Source organism: Rhipicephalus sanguineus, chromosome 9 (genome assembly GCF_013339695.2).
Source record: "Rhipicephalus sanguineus isolate Rsan-2018 chromosome 9, BIME_Rsan_1.4, whole genome shotgun sequence".
NCBI classification, from domain to species: Eukaryota; Metazoa; Arthropoda; class Arachnida; order Ixodida; family Ixodidae; genus Rhipicephalus; species Rhipicephalus sanguineus.
In genome coordinates, this window is record NC_051184.2 from 139,429,788 (window position 1) to 139,447,649 (window position 17,862).

A 17,862-nucleotide genomic window follows, 5' to 3' on the forward strand; every position below is an offset into this window, starting at 1 on the left:
GTATCCCGTTAAGCCACCTCACTTGGCAATGACTGACACATGGTGATATCACACGGTGCTGTATTTTTGATCAGTGAAAAATTTCTTTGTACTGATATAAGATTGCCTGTTTATTACACTAGAACACGTGTTTGGGGGCCCCCAATCTTTGGCATATATAAGTGCGCGATTTTTTATGCTCTGTATTCCTAGACGAAGGCCGGTCCCACGGCCGAAACGTCGAAATAAACTGTGCTCCGTACGTCGTGTCTCAAATACCTTCCTACAGTGCCAGGGCCTGCGTGATACTTCCCATAACCCTTATATATATATATATATATATATATATATATATATATATATATATATATATATATATATATATATATAAACACAGCCAAACTCCTTTATAAGAGACATTGCTGTAACACACATTTCGGTATAAGAGACATCAGTGTGCCTACATTAAAATAGGGATTGAGAAGAAAATGTAAACGTGGTACCCTGGTTATAAGAGGCAACTCACATCAAACACGAGAATTGCTTCCCCGTGCACGTCTCTTATAAATGGGTTCAACTGTGTGTGTGCGTGTCGCTCTCTCTCTCTATATATATATATATATATAAAAATACAGAGAGACACACCAGTTCGCAGTAGTTTACTTCATAATGACAGTACAATTGACACCACTATGTGAGAATAATACAATCAGCCACTATTAAAAAAACAGTCTGAAGGCGTGCACATGAACTGCTGTTAGCTTTCTCATCTATATCTTTAAAAAGAACTTACCTAGCAACCAGCCGTCAGGCAATTCCCCTCTTTCGAAGCACCTCCGCAGGTCGCAGTTGGCCCAAACAAAGCTGTCGTGAGTGCTGCCGGGCCACCTTGACGTCAGCTGTGTGATTGCACCTTCAGCATTGCAGATAGCCTGTACATTGATCGAGTACAGGCCTTTCCGGTTCCTGAACACGTGTTCCTGGTCCTTAGGAGGCTTGATTTGCACATGTGTGCCATCTATGCATCCCAGGACCTTGGGGAACTGTGCGATCTGCGAGAAGGCTAAAAAGAAGATGAATAAACAGCTATTGAAAGTGCTTTTAAGACATATTAGGCAGCAACGTAATCATACCGTTCCGTTAAGCCCATCAAGTATGCTTACGCACCATGAAACACTGAAGCAGGCACGTAGGCAGGATTTTTTTTTCAGGGGGGGGGGCCAAGGCCTAATTGTTCAAAAGAAAGTCTTTCCATGGCAAAAAGAGAAAAGTTGCCCGGGATAATTGAAGGCTGGTCAAAGTTCGGGAGGGGGGGGGTGAAGGCCGGGCCCTCCTGGCACCCCCTCTTGCCTACGTGCCTGCACTGAAGTGCCACATAAGCTCTGCATATTTTGGTATGTTTTCGTAATCAAGTGTGTTACCCATCTCATGAATGATTAGCTTCTCAAGATGGTGTGTGATAGTGGAAATGAACATTTTGCAGCATAACCTTGTATTCTCGTGAAATACTGGTGCTGCCACAAGAACAACATTGCATGCAACTAATGACAGGAAACAAAGGCAATTTGTAAAAAGCTGATTCATGACTCCTGGAACGTTAATTCACCTAAATTACTTTCCCCAAAACTGTGACACTTCCTAGATAACAGAAAGGCACCAATTAATCTGAAAAAATTATGTGTAGGCCAAGCAACAACAAAAAATGCTCAACAATGCCAGCTGTAGAAACTTATACTTCGTACTTGATATTGTGTGCATTATCACTGGTACCAAGATGCATGGTATACTAGTAGTAACACATGTGTAATTCCAGAGATTTACATCGGTTAACATTAAGTCTGCAGCGCTAACAGAAAACTACAGCCGTTATGACACTACACGTCAAGCAACAAGTTTAGTTGCGAAAGTTCAACTCACCGATGGCGGAAGCATTAGCAGCCCTCAGTGTCGCCGGGAAGCGTATGTGCTCCGCAGCGAGCGAGCACAGGGCGTCAGTAACTTCTGCCACAACGCGCGACGCACTCGACTGGCTAACGCCAACCGTGTCCCCTACCGCCGTCTGGAAGCTCCCGCTTGCGAAAAAGCGCAAAGCGAGCAGGACTTGCACGTCCACTGGTAAGGCGTGAGACCGCGCCGTAGGCAGCTGCAGTCGAGGCTCGAGTGTCGTGCAGAGGGTCACGATATGCTGCCTCGGAAACCGGTAATTGCGAAGATGCTGGTCCGGAACGTCATCCAAGGCTAGGCGCCGGCGGAACGTGCGCTCTCTCCGGAGGGAAGGTTGACGCTCACGAGCGATGGCAGCCATGAAGTACTCCATGGTGTCTCTGGCGAAAGTCAAGGGTGGCTGCTGCTGAGGCAGCCATATTTATAGCAGAACGCATTGGCGTGCGACTTCCGGTTCCGCGCGTTACGACCACTGATCTCCACAAGGAGGAGCTGGATGGCGCATCGAGCACGCGGACGTGAAGCCACCGGAAGCCGCCGTTTTTGTCCCGGAAGAGAGCTTTTCCCATCTTTTTTAAAAGAAATACCTGCCTGCAGCGCAGTAAACTGTACGAATCGACCGGAAAAGTCGTCAGGGAAGACATTTCACGCGTAAGTACCTCAAAGTTGCATTACTTTTTACGCATTTTGTACGTTGCAGCACTCCGCCGTATTTGGACGGTGTCGGCACGGCGTCTGTCATCTCTCGTGTAGCGTTCGTCGGCGTCTAAAGTGAGGCGTAATCGCAGAGTTTGAAAGAATAAAAAAGAAGAACGATCATAACAGCAGCTGTCACCCGAGAATATTTGAATTGCGCGACTGAGACGGACAGAAGACGCCAGCTTCCGGGACAAACAGGGGACCTTCCGGTGGCTTCACAAGTGCCCGCCTCGCAGAGCGGGGATGCGCCGTCCAGCCTTTTTAATGGAGGTCAGTGGTTACGACGTTGGGTTTACCACATCAACCAGGAGAAGCAATAGGTTGGCAGACAAAAGCTACGCCAAATCCTTCAAGTTCGCCTAAAGCATCACGACAAATTTTTAGCACTAAAAACCTGCAATTACTTGCCTTAGGACACGTAGTCGTCAACGCCGTTGAGCTATTGACCTGTCACACAACCACAGCCTCTACACAAGCCTTGAATCTGTCATCACAGAACCACCGTTCGCCCTAGCTTCGCTACTTTCTCGAGCAAAGCGCATTCATCGAATATTGGCTTTAAAAAAAGAAGCGCATTGCTGAAACCGGAATCCAATAAACAGCGTCGCTTAGGAGTAACAGCGACTTTCCAGGATCACTCAAGTAACTTGCCCAAACAGTGCCGATGCCAGATACCACACTGCACGTGAACGAATAACTGGCAGGCGATGCGAACGAGCTGTTAACGGTATTCAAGCGCACTTTGCAGGCTCCGTAAGTCGGCTACGACGATGCGCTGGCGCCTATTTCCTCTTCACAAGCACGCCGAGGCACACGCTTCACGTTCCACTGCGCACCGAGAGACACTGCCGTTGGTTTTCGCACGGCTTGCACGCTCCGAAAGAGCAACGGAAGTCACAACACAGCGAGAAGCAACGGGATCCACAATACAGCGACAATAGAAGCGCATTGCTGAAACCGGAATCCAATAAACAGCGTCGCTGAAGAGTAACAGCGACTTTCCAGGATCACTCAAGTAACTTGCCCAAACGGTTCCGATGCCAGATACCACACTGCACGTGAACGAACAACTAGAAGGCGATGCGAACGAGCTGTTAACGGTATTCAAACGCACTTGGCAGACACCGTAAGTCGGCTACGACGATGCGCTGGCGCCTATTTCCTCTTTACAAGCACGCCGAGGCACACGCTTCCACGTTCCACTGAGCACAGAGAGACACTGCCGTTCGTTTTCGCACGGCTTGCACGGTCTGAAAGAGCAACGGGATCCACAACACTGCGACAAACGTTCGCGGAAATGACCACCCGCACTTGTTTACGCCGCCATGTTGTTCTTACAAACTGCGCAGCAAGGGGTAGGCGCTAAGACAACTTAGAAAAAGCTCTTTCGCGTTGATCGCGAGAAGATAAAAAGTTCTCTTATGTGCGAGGGGGAAGATATGACGAACACGATAGGAGCGCGCGATGAAAGAAGTGTTCTGTTAACGTCATAAGATGGCCTGTTGTGGAGAGTACTGCTACCCAACCAATCACAAATTGCGCCTCTCGCCCAAACCGTCGTCTGCTATCGTTTGTCGTCTGCTACGATAGGCGCCTCCTGCGGGGGTTTCGCCTTGGCTACGCGATGATTTCCACATCAAGCTGACGTTTATGAGCACAATATACATTTATGAGTGCGTGAAGCCACCTTCAATTGATATTCTCACGCCAAATTAAATGGCAGTTATTAATCAAAGCGATACTCGAGAATCGTGAGCATTCGTACATATTTTTGATGTCATTTCAAATTACTGGAGCCATTTATTTCTGACTGCTCGCCGTATAAACGCGTTCCGTTTCGGTTTCCGAACAGTGGAGGTCGAAAAGCTCGATTTGTTTGTGATTTCATGCATAATCACGCACATCTATAATATGCTGCGATTTGCAAATGTACGAGCCCGCTCTGGATCGGCCCAAAGCGCATAGCGACAGCTGCGTTTCGGCGATCGTGCCTATTGGGCAGTTAAAGCCAATCCAACTATACAAATAGTGGAATCATATAATAGACTTTAATAACGGCTAAATGAAATGCTCCGCTCAATTTTATTTCCAATAGCGTGCAGCTGATGTGCCCCTCTGAACCTCGTTGGTGGTAATTTCGACCAATGCTGCGTATATCATGATAAGTTGGACGTCTCATTGGAGGAAGTAGGACGCCACACAACAACATAACAAAAAAATGTTGACCAAACACCGCTCAGCTTTCGACTTCATCGACCATTCATGTAGAACTTTGCTTTTAATCCAACCACAAGCCTTTGCATGCATAATTTTTCGCCATTGACACCCCAATAGGCTTCTTTATTTACGGCGGCTCCCAGCTTATTGCACGACTGCGAGTGTCAATACTGTCCATAGCGCTCAAGCGAAACAACACACGAACTCAAAGCGCCGAAATAAATTAAAACGTACCAGCAGTCATCAAGCAGCCTTACATGGCCGTGAATTAGCTTAAAATCAGCCATGGCACCCAGATGCCCGCCGCAGTTGCATGTTCTAAACAGCCCAAGAGTGGTCCGGACCACTCTTGGGATTTCTTCGTAGCCACGCTGTCTCTGCGCAATTTTTTTGCTTCGTGAATCCACTTACGAGCCTTTTTCAGTGACGTCACCAAATATAGCAACTGCATCACCATCGCTGGCATGTTCCTTGACAGTCGCAGCGCGCTTTACCGCAGCGGCCGATGTGATAACGATGGCTCTTACGACGTTTTTTTCGCTTCGTGAATCGACTTACGCGACAAAATTTCTCTTACGCGACAATTTGCTCGTAAGTGAGCTTTGTGAATTCGGCCCCAGTTTATTTCTCGGCCTGAAGATTACCACTTTTGTCTTTTTTTCATTGACGCGCATATGATTATATTTTGACCATTTTTCTAGCATGGCCATCGTTGTATTGCATGATGGTATTAGCTCATGAATGTTACTTCCTGAGAAAAAAATGCTCGTATCATCTGCATATATATTAAATCTTGCGCTTGGGTTGATGCTTACGATATCGTTTAGGTAAATATTGAAAAGTAGTGGCCCCAATATGCTTCCTAATATGCTATGCTAATGATAATAATATGCTATGCTAATATGCTAATATGCTTGGCCCTAATATGCTACCAAATGGCACGGATGAGTGAGCAAATAACATAATTAGGCTCTGATTCCGTAATTTTTACTGTGCCTCCGTGTCTTCTGTGCCTGTGATCTTGAATTTCCTGTTAAGGGCAGCGGTAGAGTTGTATACTACCAAATGTTAGGGGTACGGTACTTATTAGGACCCTGAGAAGTTACTCATTTGAACGGTTAGTTGCGAGTTATACGAGTTTTGAGTATATTCTGCCAGCTTTATAAAAAAGTTCAGCTAGAAAGAAATATTGAGCCGCCCTTAATCTATACCGTGAACTTCCCTCCACCCTTCGACATTGCTTGCGCGACATTTTCTTGCGTGAAATAGGGAAACCCGCCACGGTGGTCTCATGGTTACTGTGTTTGACTGCTGACCCAAAGGTCGCGGGATAGAATCGTTGTTCCGGCGACCGCATTTCGGTAGTGGCAAAGTGCTAGGCTCTAAGAAAAGAAAAAGAGTATGCGCGCCTCTTTTCGGAGAGTTATGACTTGCCACCTATACGTCTCTTTTTAAAGATGCACGGGGACTCTCTTGGTGGGTCAGGGTCGGCGAACTCTAGGAGAGGACCCTGAACCACTTAGGAAGAGTGGAAGGAATCTTATCTGACGGATCACATTACCACTTCTGAGGGGCTGAGACGACTCTTGATGGCGACACTCCTGCGTGGGTCGAATGACACACGCCGAAGCGCCAAGCGACTCCACAACTATTTTAAGTTGTTCAATTGACCCATGCTCTACTTTTGCGCGACTACCGTTTAACTGGTGAAGTATTCCTTTTAAGCATGTACAATAATACTTGCCGTTGTGCCCAGAGACTGCAAAAAAATAATAGTTCAATTTTAGCATTATTTTAAAGAAACTTGTCAAAACAGCACACCTTTTCCAGCACAGTAATCCAGAAAGCGTGAAAGGATGGTCGGCGATTTCCAAATAAGCAGTTGAGATATTCCTCATTTACGTGCTTGTATGAGTATAGCCATCTAATATGTGTAACTGTGATGTGCATAGTGTCATACGATGCAAAATGTACTGCAGAAATCGGCATCACGTTTCCATATTGGTTCTTTATATTTATGAAAAAATCAAAACGTGGTGACGGCTGCAGGCATCCGACTTGCGGTTTGCTATGTTGTCGCTCCTGTTCAGCGTGCGGAACCACGAAAAGTGGTATCTGAAAAGCAGAACGTGATATTATGATGAAAAGACGGAATTGTAGAGAGAGTTTGGAAAACCTACAGAATACTTCATTTGCACAGACATAATGAATGCTCACGACAAAACAACAAATGCAGACAGACATGGTAAGGAACAGTTTCTTGCCGTTATCGTAACACAACTTGCAAATAGTAGCTTTTCTAACATGTCACTTGGGGACAAACTTTCAACACAAGATGATGTGAGCCCCTTTTAAACAACAAACGAAATTCGTTTAGTCTCCTTTGCGTGAGTGCAACTCACGCCTTTTCCTACATCGTCATGTCCAACCAAAGGAAACGTAGGACCGACAATCTCGTTGACAGGGTGAACGCCACCAATGAATTTCCCATCGCGAGTGGTGACACACCAGACCATAGTGGCACCTTCGTTTCCCCGAGTGTGGCTGTCAACTTGAGTGAAGAGGGGGTACAAGCGATCCGGGATGCTGGGAATAACCAGCACGCACACACTGATTATTTGCATTTAAAAGCACCCTTTGTTCAAGACACCGCTGCTGTACGCACATATGACAGGAGTGTTTCGTTTTATGGCGAAAGCTGTTATGAGATCATCTCATCGGCCCTTTTTGGCGCCATAGTTGTCCGCTGTCGTCGGTGTCCGTAACCACTATCGCGTGAAATAATAAAAACGAAATTATTAAAAAATTCCAGGATGGAACCGGGTTCGAACCTGGGCCCTCTGCGAGGGAGCCCAGAATTCTACCTCAGAGCCATGCCGGTGCTTCAAACTGCTTTGCAAAAAGACACTATACAGGCTTCATGTCGGGAAGGAACCACATTACTGTGTGCAATATAGCGCGGTTGAAGAGTAAATTAAGAACCAGGCGTTACACAACGCGAATTCTGTAACCAGGTGTCACAAAATGCGAACTGCGGAACGAGTAGGTTGTTGAATGCTTCCAACCCAATACAAAGTGCTCTGCCATAATTCTTTATCCTCATCAGGCACAGAATCAACAAAGTGCGCATAACGCCTTATGTGTTTAACGGGCACCACGGCTCTCCGTAGAAAGTCGAAAAATGGCATAGTGGCTGCATCCCTCATTCACAAAAATTACGATGATTTATAGCGTAGTGGGTTCCTCTCAAGTGCCCTTCTATTGGTTGCCACGGACGCCCATAAGGCCATGATTCATTTCCTCAAGGTCTCAATAAAGTTATTTTCCTCCCTTTTTCTCTCTCTTTCCCACGTCAACGTATGTTGTACAGCATGGCGGGAGAATAAAATAGCGACCGGGCGTCAACCAATGCGAAATACGTAACCGGTGGGCCATTTAAAGCTTCCAACCCATTACAAAGGGCTGGGCCATAATTATTAATCATCAGTTGTCACATCAACAAAGGGCACATAATTCCTTACAGATGTGTAGCTGGTACCTGGCTTCTCCTCAGAATGACAAATAATGGCTTATTAGGTGTTTCTCAGCTTCACAAAAATTGTGCTTTATGGCGTAGCGGGTATCTTGCTAGCGTAATTGCCTTAGTAGCCCCAAGAGAGTTTACAACGTGCTCTAGCAACGCTGCTCTTCGAGCTTTCGCTGTGACTGTGCTGCGCTTTCAGCGCAGGCCTGGCAGTTTTTAAATTATTTTGCAACAAAAACAAATTTTCACGTAAAAGAAGGCGGGAACCTCGTTTTGGAAAAGGCACGGGCTATGCACGAATGACATTCCTTCTTTTCTGAGAAATCGCTTTCACATTTGCTTTCAGAATAATTCCAGTGTAGCTAATCAAAGTGGAAGATTGGGCCAGTTGGTGATTCATGATCGACGTATACTGCGCGGTGGACAACACGGACAACAAGAAGACGGGAACAAGCGCAGACTATCAACTGAAGGTCTATTTTTCACATGCTACCTATAAAGGAATGGAACAGAAAAAAAGATTAAAGAAAAGTTTACTGTTAGCAAACAAAGATAAACAAAATTTGTACACTCGATGCACAAGACAGAAAGTAGGCTCATTGGCCATGCGCGCCATATGCCAGGAACTGTACCTCTTTTTTCAGGATAGCAACCGAAGGTTTGCTAACGCAGTTGTCAGGTTCCCGCGCCATTTTCTCGGCTTCAATGTTTACACGGGTACGCTCATCTTTGTGATTATGCATCACCATTGTGCTTTCGAACTGCGCACGGCAACCGCACCTGCTGACATGCTGAGCCAAGAATCCCTCATTGCCATTGCGCACTTTACGTGCGTGCTCACGCAGGCGGTCACTGAGACATCTCCCAGTCTGCCCGATGTTACACGCTCCGCATGATAGCGGAATTCTGTATAGTGCATTCGTGTCACATCTGACAAACTGGGTTTTATATCTGTCTTTGAAAGAGCGTTTGAGCTTGCACATGCCATTTTGGCAAGTTGGGAGAGCTTGTAAGGTGCGGAAAAAACGACATTCACGCCAACGTGTTGACCGAACTTTTTCATCCGGTGTGATAGCAGGTGCATGTAAGCTATCACATCGACTTTGTCACGTTTGCTTTTGTCCCTCTGTTCCGCAATCTCTCCACTTCTGAGCTTTCTTTTTTTCAAGGTTTCTGTCACAGAAACGAGACGTCAATGCGCTTGTCCCCGTCTTCTTGTTGACCGTGTTGTCCACCGCGCACTATACTTCGGTCAAGAATAATCCCAGCTTGGCGCCGGCATATTCTGACACCCAAGCGCATATCCTCCGGCAGTCAGGGGTACGCCGTGAGCGGTTACCGCGTGTTTTACAAACGTAACCCGTCCCTAAATACTCAGATAAACACAGGCGAGTACGAGCGCCGAATGACACTCAGAGCGCGAGGACGCCGTCTACGTCAAGATCAGACATGTCATATATATGCTAGAATTACCGCACATAGCTCCCACAGTCACGTACAGCGGTGAGCACTGTTAGGGTGAACACTCGAGCGCGTGGCCGACGGCACTGTCAGCGCCGCGTAACGGTCATCGCTGGAAGCATTGCACATGCGCGGTGGGAACACTCTTTCCATTGCGCGCACCTCGTCACGGATACGCTTGTTCGTCGTCTGCTAGCCGATTTCTGTCTGCTGAGCTGATGTCTCCTGCATTTCAAGGTCCATCTAGATTGAAAATTGGCGTGTGAATGAAAAAAAAAATGAGTAGAAGACAGTTTATATTCGAACTATCTATTGAATAAAACTGCAATCTTGCAATTCAAGTTAAACAAACGCATGACAAGAAAAGAAAATGTGAACAAATCTAATAGCGAGTCATGTCACCACTGACAGCAACGACTGCAGCTGTTCTGGACGGCAGCGAGTCATAACGTCATCTAACATTTTCGCGATCAGCCATCAGACTTTCCCACTCGTTGTTGATTTGGGCCCACAACTGGCCCAAAGTTGCGGAATAAAAGGACTTCCTTGCTGAGGCAGCTTTCAGGTGGCAGCACACGTTTTGGATCACATTCAGGTCCGCCCCTTTCGGAGGCCATTCAGTAGGGGTATGTGCTGCTCCGCCTGGAAGCCCTTCACAACCCGTGACGTTTGGATCGGCGACCGGTCCTGTTGGAACAGATAATTGCCGTCGGGGAATAAACTGGTCGCGTAGGCAACAGCATTGTTCAAAATATTGCAGTATTGTTCCGACAATAAGTGCCCACGTATACGATGCAGGGGCCCTAAACCATATTTTGAAACCGCCCCCCACACGCTCACACTTGATCTTCCACTGGTAGAAACGTGTTAGACGTTGTTTCGGGTCGTTGCTGCGTGGCATTCTTAAATCAAATAAAATACTCGCTTTTCAGTCTCCAAACACGCAATCTTTGGTCTTGTCGCATCGTAAACATGGACTCAACTGAAAAGCAGACACGACCCCATTCTTCTACTGTCCATGATTCGTGCTGCTCAGCGAACCGCCGGCGTGCGTCCCTGTTCGCAGCCGTAAGTAGTGGCTTATGGGCTGCGACACGACTGCGAAGGCCTGCACTACGCAGGCGACGTCGAACAGTGGTATCCGAAACGTCCAAATCTAAGTCCTCACGAACTGCTGCAGCAGGCAAGAAAAGCTTTTGGACAGCAGCTGCAACTATGATTGCGTCATCATCTGTGGCAGCTTGAGGACAGGGCGCGCGGGGTGCACCATGAATGCGACCTTCAGAATTATATGCTTGAATTATCTGATTCACAGCCTTCAGGGCCTATTAACTAAAGCGCCAATATATCGCTGGGAATAACCTTTCAGGGAACGATCAACAATAGAGCGCCTTTGATAATCGGGAACCATAGCCATACTATCATCTGGCGAGAGAATGAACGGCTGCGAAAGGTGCTCGATTGTTTTATATGCGGCGTTGCGTGCTGAAGAATTCTGAAGGGAACAAATGGACACGCCCCCATAGTTATACACGTTTTTTTATTGGTACTGTTCTCTTCAAGCAAAGATGTATAAACAAGAAGATAACTTAAAATGCAGGATCCATGAGCCTAGCAGACAAAAATGCGGCTAGCAGACGACGAACAAGCGTATCCATGACGTCGTGCGCGCGGTGGAAAGATTATTTCGTGGAACGCATCATGCGCATGCGCAAGCTTTCCAGCAATGACTGTTACGCGGCGCTGACAGTGCCGTCGGCCACGCGCACGCGTATTCACCCTAACAGTGCTCACCGCTGTACACTCACTGGATTCTGTTATAACGTCAAACGTCATCGCAGATGTAGGAGGAGGAATCAACTTTATTTACACATATGGTGCGGTCCTCAGGGTGGCTCCACGTGGGCAGCGACCCTTTCGGCCCAGGCAGCAATAGCTAGCTGCGTTTCCTTAATGGGAGTTTTAATAAGCTCCTCCCACGTTGACTGTGAGCGAGCTGCCAGGAGCGTTCTGGGGGAGGAAAGCCTTCACAGCCCCACAATATGTGATTTTGTGTGGCCAATTCTTGCGCGCTGCAATTTTGGCAGATTGGGTTAACCGATCCGCATGTAATTAGCGCCAGCCGATGAGGACTAGGAAATGAGTCAGTTTGAATGCGGCGAAGGATCGTGGCCTGCGCTCTCGTGAGGGTTTCATCGGGCGGAGGGTAGACTCGCCGTTCACTTTTATAGATATTCGTTATATCATTAAAAGAAGTCGGTGCCTCATCAGGGTAGACCGGGTCCGAGAGACGCGCCTCCCGGTTTGTTAGACCTCGGGCTACGCGGTGCGCCTCCTCGTTCCCAGGGTTGTAGGAAAACCACGAAAACAGCAAACAGAAACGAGTGAAAAGCGTGCAATGCGGCGGCCCCAACAACGCGCGCCTTCGAAAGTCTAGAGCTTTTCACCTTGCCGGCGAGGCGCGTAAAGTTTGACAACCGCGTACGTGTTGGAAGCATCGTACTATATCTGCATTCCAAGCTACCGTCTTTAAGCCAACAAAAACTACTATATACAGTGCGTCTAAGTGCTCTGTACACAGGCTTTTTTAACACGAAAGTGTTTTATGTCGGGGTCCACGAAGACTTCAGTGACGCATTTCCGTCACTGAATATACACGATCAGATGACAAAGAAAGAAAGGTACCGTCAACGGGCATCGAACCCACGACCGCTCGATCCGCAACAACAGATGCCGGGCACGCTATCCACTGCGCCACGGTCACAGACTGGAGGCTTTACAAACGCGCCTTTTATATCTACCACTCTCCCGGTTGGCTGGGTGGCGTTGACTTCTAGGAGTGGTAGTAGTAGTAGTACAAACTTTATTGAACTGAAGAGAATTAGGGCGAAGGTGGGTGGGTCCCCTAGTCCAGGGCCCCACTGGCCTTTGCGGCCCGCTGGGCCTGATCGAGTAGAGCTACTTGGCTCTCCCGATCATTGCTCGCAAGCCAGACCTCCCACTGCCTCTCAAATGAGTTGCTCCCCAATAAGGGCGAATTGATTTCGGGTGGCCTGAGTGTACACGTCCACGTTATGTGGGTGAGAGATGGCCGCTCCCTGCACCAAGGACATGTGTCCGGGTACTGCGTTGGGTGGATTTTGTTGAGAATTCACAGATTGGGGTACGTATTAGTTTGTAACCGGCGCCAGTCCCTAGCCTGCCCGATATCGAGTTTGGGGTGTGGTGGGCTGAATTTCTGCCTTTCTTTCCTTTGTGCCTCCAGGATGTCGCGTGGGGTGACTGGAGGTTCGTCGAGAGTCTCCATCGGTGCCCGGATACTGATTCCGCGAGCTATACCGTCTGCCCTCTCGTTACCCTCTAGCCCCGCATGTGCAGGATACCAAATGATAGCGTGATATTGTTGCATGTGTGTTCCTAAGATTTTCGCACTAATTTTTGATACAGCTCCGGTCGTGTATTGACGACATGCTTACTGCGAGTCTGAGATGACTAGGGCGTCTTGGGTCTTGAATTCGGCATCTCGTATGGCCAATGCTGTTGCTGTTGACTCTGCCGTGCCAACTGAGGTGGTTCGTACGGTAGCTGTGATCGTGCTTTTTTGACTTGTGGCTACAATAGTGTATTTGTCTTTGGCTATTCTGCAGCCGTCAGTGTAGTACACGTCCCGATTGTGACCAAACTGCTTTTGCAATGCCCTGGCCCTGGCCTCTCGCCTGCCTGCGTGATATTTTGCACTCATGTTTTTGGGAACGGGAGATGCCATTATGTGTTCTCTGACCTCATGGGGTAGAAGAAGTGTTTGTTCTCCGCAATGTTGCGGCCTCAAAGGATACCCTAGTTTTTGTAGTAAGGCTCTGCCTTGCTCTGTTGAGTTGAGTCTTTCCCGCTGCGCGACGGGAATAACTGACGTTGCAAGCTCTTCAAATATGTTATGAATCCCCAGGTCTTCAAGTTTTTCAGTACTTGTATTGTGTGGGAGTCCTAGGGCTGTCTTGTATGCTGTGCGTATTAAAGCATTTACCTGGTAGGTCTCTCTGTTTCATAGTTTTTGAAACGGAAGGCCGTAAGTTACGCGACTTATGACAAAAGCCTGCACTAGCCTGGTTGTTTCCTCTTCGGTGAAACCTTTCTTATTTCTGGTTACTCGGTAGATCATGCGCGCGACGCTTGTCGTGGTTTTCCTTAGGTTGGCTAAGGTGTGATCTACCTTGCCGTTTTCCTGGATCCACAGACCTAATATGCGCAGTGTTTTCACTGCTTTTATAGGCCAGCCATTTAGGTGTAGCTCTATGTGTGGTCGTTGCTGCTTTCTCGAGTACGGGGCCCGGATACGTATAAATTCGGACTTTTCTTGTGAGCATTCCATTCCTGCGTCTTCGGTGAATTTCTCGACTTTAGAGATAGCTCTTTGTAGGGAATCTTGTTTGTTTCCGTATGAACCTTTATGTGCCCAGATCGTAATATCGTCCGCGTAAATCGCATACCCTAGGTCCCTTTCTTCTCCTAGCATTATCGCTAACTTTCTCATTCCTATGTTGAAAAGTAGCGGCGAAAGAATTGAACCCTGGGGCGTTCCCCTGTTTGGCATGCTAAATGGTTGTGATCTAGTTGATCCCAGTCCTATGGTTGCCGTTCTATTGCTCAGGAAAGAGCGTATGTATTGATATACTCGCTCTCCACATTGAATATTCTGAAGTTCTTCTAGGATTAGGCTATGTGCTATTGTATCAAAGGCCTTCTTTATGTCTAGTGCTAGGACTATTTTGTCATGACTGCCGTTCGGGGGATTTAGTGCTTCTTCCTTTAAAAGGAGGAAATCATCTTGTGCTGAGACATGTGGTCGGAATCCGAACATTGAATGAGGAAAAAGTCTGTGCTTTTCTTTGTGGTTTGTTAATCGTGTTTGTATTACCTTCTCAAACAGCTTACCCATGCACGAAGTGAGTGAAATGGGGCGCAAGTTCTGAAGGTGTCTTGGTTTTCCAGGTTTCGGTATTAATATAATATTTGCCTCTTTCCACTCTTTCGGGACGGCACCTCCCTCCACCCAGACCTGTTCGTTGAAAAATTTGGTTAGCTGTGTGAGGGTATTGTCGTTTAGGTTGCGAATCATCGCATTCGTGATGCCATCGGCTCCCGGGGCTGTATGTTTCTTAAACGATTGGGCGGCTGCCTACACTTCTGCTACCGTTATAGGTTGGTCTAGTTCTGGATTTGGTGGCCCTTCGTAGACCGTTTTACCATGCGGTTGGGGCACTGCTGTGCCAACGTAGATTGCTTTCAGCGTGTCTGTTAGCTGGGCGTCCGTTCCCGTATATTCGTTTTCGAGAAGTTTGAGTGCTCTGTTTGTAGCAGTTCGCGTCGTTGTAGGGTCCATCATGCTACGAAGGATTGCCCACGTCTTCTTCGTGTGTAGAGTTCCCTGCATCGAGTCGCAGAACCGCTTCCAGTTGGTATGGTATAACGTTTCAGCGTACTCATTGGCTTTCTGTGGAAGCTCTGCGATGCGTACTTTTAGCCTTCTGTTGTGTCGTTGTCTCTTCCATCGCTTAATTAGACTGCGTCGAGCCTCCCATAAGTGTAAAAGATGTCCGTCCACTGCCGGTGATTCAGTTGTGAGTGTAAGTTTTTTTGTTGTTTTGCCATGTATGTCCCTAATGTATACTGCCGAGGACTTCGCGTTTTCTTCCCCTTGAGGTCTATCTTGCTGTTCCCTAAAGGCTGTCCAGTCCGTTAATATGGCGGAGCCCGTTTGCCTTCTTATTTTGGGAGAATTAATTGCTAATGCTATGATATAATGATCGCTGCCTAAATTTTCTCCTGTGTTTGTCCACCTCGTTCGATTCGGGTCGTTGGTGAATGCTAGGTCTGGTGTCGTGTCCCTTGCTACGCTATTGCCCATGCGCGTCGGCATTCCTGGGAGAGTTATTAATTCTAGACCCCTTTGTTCCGTACATTCTAGTAGAGACTTCCCTTTACACGTGTCGTTCGGGTAGCGCCAGTGCGAGTGTGGTGCATTGAAATCACCTAGTATTATTATTTGGTCCCCCCTCAAAGCTTCCTGTGCCATAAAATCCACAGGGCGGCGGAAGTCTACTCGTTTATCCTTAGGTGGACTGTATACATTCGTTATGAGTGTTTTTGTTCGGTTTCTTTTATGCGGCCATATCGTGATCATCTGAAGTTTGTACCTCACAGTCAGGAATGTACTTAACACTTATCGCAACATCCTTTTTGGCAAAAGTAGCAATTTGCGGGAAAATGGGGTTCCAGTGTGTATCGTAACCCCTTAAATTCAATATCTTACTGCCAATTTCTTGGATGCAAATAATATCTGGCGGGACTGGCACAGATTCTATGTATTGTGTTAGAAGTTCATGTTTATTTTTCAGTGTCCGACTATTCCATTGCCACACTTCGAGGTTGTCGGGTAATCTGTTTCCGTGACTAGCCATGATTAGTGCTTTCGCTATCCGTCGTCTCCATAGCTTTGGGATGGCGGGTCGGAGAGCCCGGACTGTCGCTACTGCGCTTTCGGACAGCTGTTTTTGATGAGTTTATCGATTCGCGTACTTGTCGTTTCAGCGTATGTATTTCTGCGAACATGAGTTGGATCTGGTGTCTTAAATCGGCAAGTTGTTCGCTAATGTCGTTTGGTGCCGGCAGTTCCGGGGTGTTTGGGATAGATCTGTTCTCGGCTAACTCCGATTGTTTAGATTGCTTAAGAGCGGCCAGCTCTCGCTTTGTCTCGGCCATGCTAGCTTTTAGGAGGCGGTTTTCCTCAATGCCTCTCTGATATTCTTGATTTTGTATAATCGGTGTGGCAGTAGGAGATACGGTGGCAGCCCAGCTTACCGGCAGCTGTGCAGTCGGGACTGGTTGGCCAGCAGGTCCCTTGGACTGTGGGTTGTTTTGCAGGATGGATTTGGGGTGGGATGTAGACTTGGTGTTCTTTCCAAGGTCCTGGGATCTCGTTTTTTATCTGGAGCGGGATCTCGATTTGGACCTGGAGTCGGATCTTGATTGTTCCCTTCCTCGTTCTTTCGGAAGTCCTTGTTTGTCGCTTAATTGCAATTCTTCTTCCTCGGACTCGAACCACCTAGGATGGCTTTTCTGAGGTCCGGACGCGTTGTCTTCTGTCTTCTTGTTCTTCTTAGATTTATTCAACGGATACCGGCGAGGTGGCTCTAGTCGTTTTCTGCAGCTGCGGTCCCCGGTCACATGTCCTTCACCGCATGTGGCACACCGAGGTCTGCACTCATGTCCGACCATTGGTTCTTGGGTGCCGCATATTTTGCAGACTGGAAAGTCAGGTTGTGGACACACGTCGGTTCGGTGTCCGACTTGCTGGCAGATCTTGCACACTTGTATCGTGTTTCGATACTGGTAACAAGCGAATTCACCACCTTGATAATACACGTATCGTGGAACAAACGTTCCGTAGAAGGTAATGACCGCACTTTTAGAGTCTCCAAGCATTCTGGCTTGAATAATTTCGACGTTTTGCGTGCGGACGCGAAGGTTTCTCTTGAGAGTTTCTGGAGGCGTGTGCGGTGGCAACCCGTGAATGACCCCGCGGACTGCTCCATCACCTGTTGCAACGTACGCGTTTACCGCGTGTTGCCTGCCATTTACCACAATGGATGTGAGTTTGCGCACATGCTCCGCCACTTCTTGGTCGGGGGTAGACACTATTGGGCGCGAGGTATACCGTGGCGCCACCATGCGGAGGCATCCCTGTGACGTGCAAGGTTGGATTGCTCAACCAGCCCTCTCCCGCTCAGCCCGCAGCCGCTTTCGCGTCTGCTTTTTTATTATTGTTGTTGTAGTTCACTTCAAAGAAATCAGTAAAATACTGCTGCGGCTTCATCACTGACTATACGAAATGCTAAATAACTGCTCAGAAAAAAATGTTACGTCCTCATAATGCCTTGACAGCGTCCTGACTGCCGGCGTCGTCCGCTATGGCCACCGATATCGAAACCACGGGGGCCGAGCACGCTGCTTTTGTAAAAGGTAACGAATCATTTTGCGTC

General features: G+C 47.6%; 1 protein-coding gene across 1 annotated transcript; it reads right to left on the reverse strand.

The window, feature by feature from the left end:
* Positions 1–18: 18 nt before the first annotated feature.
* LOC119405881 (putative nuclease HARBI1) lies at positions 19–2,358 on the reverse strand. The gene is made up of 3 exons (XM_049419530.1): positions 1,897–2,358; positions 773–1,042; positions 19–32 (listed from the first exon to the last, which is right to left on the reverse strand). The coding sequence occupies exons 1-3, from the start codon at positions 2,294–2,296 to the stop codon at positions 19–21; spliced, it is 684 nt and encodes a 227-aa protein (XP_049275487.1). The 5' UTR covers positions 2,297–2,358.
* Positions 2,359–17,862: the final 15,504 nt, after the last annotated feature.

Bases quoted from the DNA above. Each gene is read 5' to 3' on its own strand.
- LOC119405881 (XM_049419530.1), bottom strand. From the start codon at position 2,296: ATGGAGTACTTCATGGCTGCCATCGCTCGTGAGCGTCAACCTTCCCTC. The intron at 1,043-1,896 runs GTGAGTTGAACT...TCTTCTTTTTAG, and splicing joins TGCTAATGCTTCCGCCATCG to CCTTCTCGCAGATCGCACAG.